The 5435-nt window shown below is 34.8% G+C and overlaps 1 protein-coding gene across 1 annotated transcript; it reads right to left on the reverse strand.

Moving 5' to 3' along the window:
- Positions 1 to 2594: 2594 nt before the first annotated feature.
- Positions 2595 to 4736, reverse strand: LOC125652265 (toll-like receptor 4). Its single transcript, XM_056164466.1, has 2 exons — positions 3872 to 4736; positions 2595 to 3040 (listed from the first exon to the last, which is right to left on the reverse strand). Exons 1-2 carry the CDS (start codon positions 4734 to 4736, stop codon positions 2595 to 2597), a joined length of 1311 nt encoding a protein of 436 aa, XP_056020441.1.
- Between the last annotated feature and the right edge of the window lie 699 nt (positions 4737 to 5435).

Consider the following 5435-nt stretch of genomic DNA (forward strand, 5'->3'; position numbering starts at 1 on the left):
GAGAGAGAGAGAAAAATAAAATAAAATAAAAAACCAACAAACACAAGTGAAAAGTAGATAGTAAACAAAAAACAATCAATAATAAACTTCCATCTGGTCAACATTTTATCAAAGCTCTACATTTTAAACTTTTGGATTGAAGCATATTTTTCCACATGGTATTTTAACCCTAGATGACATAATAATACAACCAGGTGTCGTTCTTGACATGTAGGCTTATAAAATTAATAATCTTGTTATTACAACACAATGGAAATTAACCTAATATGATATTGGACACATTAAAACCAACTCTCTCTGAAGTCTTTCTATGTATATGAAGACTCAACTCACTCCACAATGTTTGGATTATATCACATCAAGTAAAATATATGTATCATTGTTTCTACAATCTGCCAATAATGTTATTTCAAAACAACATCATTCGAATGAAATATTCACTTAACATAATTAAATTACACGGAACTAATTATTTTAACAGGATTTAACTTCCGCGGATGTATTGTTTCTTCCAAGTCCACGCGGCGTGGACGTCCGCGGAATTCTGCGTGTAATTTTATCATTCTATTTAAATTACCGTTAATTCTGTTATAGTGGAGGGAAAATGAATCACACAGAGAAGATTAAAACATGTAGAATTATTCAAGGACGAACACAAAATATCAAGCATTGTAATACATGTTTGCTATGAAAACCGTTTTATAGTTATAAAAACCCAACTAAATGTACCTCTGTGCACTTCGCACCATATGACGTCACAACCACAACGTACACGTTCTTACAGTTGTAACGTCAATATTAACCTTCATTTATTTGATCATACCATTGATCCTATTCTTCTGTATGGTTGTGCAATTTGGAGAGCTTTTGACCCTTTGACTTCCGTTTAAATATAAAGATGTAACTATGGACAACATGTTTAATAAACTGAAATGTGACACTCTGCATATTAAATCCTGCAAGACCATTCTTGGTGTACAGAGAAAGTCGACTAATTTTGCAGTTCTATCTGAACTTGAAAGATTTCTATTGTATTATCGAATTATCAAAGCCATGATGAATTACTGGTTTCGGCCCGAAACATTACATAATACATCTTCTATCTTATTAAAGGAAGCATATTTAGTGTCAAAGAACCTCTATCTTCAAAATCAACCATCATGGTTTGCATCTATCCAAAGAATAGTGGATAGATCTAAGCAATATAGATTTATCAAAACAAAGTCCCTATTCGTTAAAAAAGAAGTTGTCAAATATTATAAGACATTATTTTATAAATCTGTGGGTCAAAGAAATGGAGCAACAAAACAATGGCAAACTAAGAATTGATGCTACATTCATGAACAGCTTTGGAAGAGAACACTACCTCTCCATTGCTAAGAACTTTTATCAGAGGAAGAGTATAACTAAACTCCACATCAATTAAATATTGAAAAGGGAAGATATAAAGCATTTCCCCCTGAGTTAAGAGTATACTTTCATTGCCATATGCAGTAGGTAGAAGACCAGCATCATTTCTTATTTCTTTGTCCTAAATATAAGAATGAGAGATTACAGTTAATGGAAACCATCTCAAGAATCAACTCAATTTTTTCTATTTTGACGCCTACTCAGAAACTGATATGGATTTTGAATAATGAAAGGAAAGAAATTTCATGTTTGCTTGGAAAATTTATTTTTGAAAACAGTAAAAGAACCATTGTATAAACATATGTATTTTCATATAGAATATCTTGTATCTTGTATGGTGAGGAAAGTGTGGTATTATTTGATCCTTCTTTAATTACTACCGTTAAGAAGTGATAAGCTGTATGTACATGTAAAAAGCTTTTGTCAAATGCTTGCCAAATAATTATAACTTATTCCTTTATTATATCAAATCACTCTCCATTTTTTATATATACATAATATGCACGAAGGAGATATTCATACTACATTGTGACCTTGAAATCGCCCCTACTCTGAATGAATGACGCCTTTTAAAATTCACTTATGTGCATAGATAACCTCATTATACGTAAACACTGGCCCATCTGGTATAGCCAGCAACTATATGAATTTTTCTGCGATATGTTTTAGATATATTATGCGTTTAACAAGTGATGGGTGCAACTTCTGTCTTCCATATCAACGGAATGATATCTATAGGAATGTGGACAACCACAATTATTCGCTGATGACTGTTATGTTGTTAAATTGGAGCATGTATAGTTTGAGTATGCAATTGCTTCCAACACCGAACGGATTTTTATTTATTTCTTACTATATCAATAAATATTCCTCTGGTACAAGTAACACGCATGCATTCGAACTTTTATTTACAAGTAGGGCCTCTTCTTGTTTTCCAAAAATCAAGTGTTATGTAATATTCAACTTACGTCACGGAAAATTACCATAAGGGAAAATTATTGTAGCTCAATCGGAGACAGATAGGTAGTATCGTTTCAATATTTAACCGTAACAATTGTAATTATAATTGTGAATTTAAAGTGTAATTTTAACCTAAAATCATTCTGCAATTTCCTATCGAAGCCCTTCACTTAGGTGTGTAACAGCAATAATTTTTTTCTCAATACATTGATACAAAATTTGGTCTACAGGTGTTTTGCAAGCTGTGAAGTGAAGGATTCTTTGTCAACAAAATTCCCTGGATATTCCAGGTACGAATTGTACTGCATCAACTCTAACATGTCCAGCGGCATCTTGTGTGCCGGATATTTCTCAAGAAGAACAAGAATGAGAACATTTTCTCCTGCTCGAGAATAAAACGACACCATTCGTGCCATGTTGAATTCAAACATACACCAATAGGATTGTAGAAAATGTGACGTCACAAAACATACAGTTCGTCTGCTATTCTGAATGGCATTCGATATATTGTCGGCAATAGCTGTGCCTGGAATAAAATCTCTGCTATGGAAGCAAACTTTAAGATTACTCTTTCTTTCCAAATCGTTGATGACGTCAATTGCAAAGGTTTCATTTTCAGCTGCATACGAAATAAAAGCGTCATACCTGTACGGTTTTGGGTCAACTGTATCTGCGTTTGATTGTTTTACAGTGATGTAATACAGGTAACGAAGGCGCCATCTGAACCGGCGTATGATCTTACAAATTACACCGATAGTAAATATCAAAATAACAGCAACCAATATGACAGTTAGAAGGGTATACTCTGCACATTGCTTGTGGAATTTCAGGAGCGTAGTCCTGTTTAGAGCGAGTTTTTCGTTCTGAAAAACACATGTGTACTTCTCAAAATTCATAAAGACGATATTGTTGTGGTATTGATGAAGCCATACAATAAAATCTAAATTTTCACATCTGCAACTTAAAGGATTCCCATATAAGTTTACTTTTATCAGATGCGTGCCCGCTATTCCATCTATAGCTTCCTGAATATCTGTGGGTAGGGTCTCGATTTGGTTGTGAGAAATATCCAGGAGAGACAAGTGTTTCATATGGTGAATCATAACCTCAAAGTTTGTGATCTCGTTATGGGAAAGTCTCAGCTCCCTTAAATTGACCGTAGACTGAAACAGTGCACGTGGCAAGATCGTGATTTTATTCTGGGATATATTAAGAATATTTAGACTCTGTAGGGGTCTCAAAATATTTCCATTGATGTCTTTTGCAAAGCTGTCACCTAATATATTCTTAGATAAGTCCAAGAAAATTAAATTTTTACCATCTGCAAAAAAATCTTGCTGAACTTTTGTGCAGAAATTGTTAGACATGTCTAAATATCTTACTGGATGTATTCCATGCAGCGGAGCGTTCCATTCATACAGTATATTGTTTCGAAGGGTCACATAAGATAGATTTTCTCCAGTCTTATAAATGCGATGATTCAATCTGAATTTCAAATCACAGTCGTGAAGATACAATTTTTCCAAAGACTGTGGAAGATAAATTGTATAAATGGATGGATGAATATCGTAGATCTTTGGCTCTCGTTCACTTCCTTCTCGCTCAGTTTCCTCTGTTTTGCAATTTTTCTCTGTATATGTACATTCTATGTTTTCAAAATTTTGTACAGGGATACGAGATTGGTAACTGAAGTCTAGAACTTTCATTGATTTCAGCAGACCAAATTGAGAAGCATACAGTCCCATAGTCAACTTGTTGTCGCTGAAATTGAGCACTGTTAATGACTCAGGGAGTGTCGGTATCACATAAACGTCTAAATAGACAATTCTATTTGATGCCAGGGATAACATTTTCAGACTGGTGTTTCTCAGACACTTGACGTGATTTCTGGTTAGGACAATACTAGGTCCGATTGGGCATTGAAGCTCGTCGAGGATTAGAGTTTCTATAAAGCTCTCCGAGAGATCACAAGAAATATTCTTTAACACTGACAATGTCAGTTGTCTGTTGCCAGAAACATCCAGATACCTTAACTGACTTCCATTAAGTGAGTGAGACTCCAGAACTTTAAGTTTGCATTTGGACATCCGTAATTCAATCAACTGTGGATACTCACGAATGTCGTGTCTCGACAATCTGTCCAAGCTGTTTGCTGAGACATTTAGATACTTCAGCGTCTTCGGTAGGTTTGTAGGAAACTTGGACAAGAGATTTATTGATAAGTCTATACCAACAATTGGATAAATTAAACCCGAAATATTCGGTGCATTCTGTAGATTCTTGTTGGAACAATTGGCGTAAAATTCGCCCTCTATCGCTGTGAAAAAACAAGTAGAGTCACGGTTTATGAGGTTCTCATTCGCCATTGATAACAATACAATCCACAGCTGTAGTCCAAAGACAGCGGTCAAATTTTTTACGTATCCCATTATATGAAAGCAGAAGGCATTAGTATGAAGAGCAGGAAGTGATTGTCATTTTATAACAGATAAAATAGAGATTGAGGAAGATCCACGGTTTATCTACTGAGTGACAGCTTGGTCTTCCTTAATTGAAAATATCAGGAAGAGTTTGAATATTTAGTAACTCCTCTACATGTATCAAGTCCCAGTACCTTATCGCCTTAAGCGGTATAGCTCATCAACTGAAGTTCAATTTAACAAAAATGTAACAAATGATACAACCGATCGCAATATATCAGTGTTATAGCCTTGGCTTTGTAACCGGAATGTTGTGAGTTTAAATTCCCCTCAACAGTTCGGCATTTAGAAGTGAGAATAACAGGTCTTTCGGATATAGCCTTAAAACCGAGATCCCGTGTCGCGGTAGGCGTTGGCGAGTTAGAGAGCCATTATTGCTAAGTTCCTGTGGCAAGTTAGTGAACCATAACTGCTAAGTCGCTGATATGAACACAGGGATAAAAAAGTACATCATCACCCATAGCTGGCGTATATACCATCGCTTTGTCTACTCTAAAAATACACAACCATTAGTTATTCAAAATTTAGTGAGAAAAAACAGGATATGAATTTGATATATAAATAAAAAAGTTAATTCACCTCATA

The sequence above is a fragment of the Ostrea edulis genome, chromosome 5, assembly GCF_947568905.1.
Source record: "Ostrea edulis chromosome 5, xbOstEdul1.1, whole genome shotgun sequence".
Taxonomy (NCBI): Eukaryota; Metazoa; Mollusca; class Bivalvia; order Ostreida; family Ostreidae; genus Ostrea; species Ostrea edulis.

Excerpts from the sequence above, each read along its gene's own strand:
- LOC125652265 (XM_056164466.1), bottom strand. The coding sequence starts at position 4,736 with ATGGCGAATGAGAACCTCATAAACCGTGACTCTACTTGTTTTTTCACA. Across the intron at positions 3,041-3,871 it reads AAAATTGTATCTTCACGACT|ATACAGTTGACCCAAAACCG; the intron begins GTGATTTGAAAT and ends AATCAAACGCAG.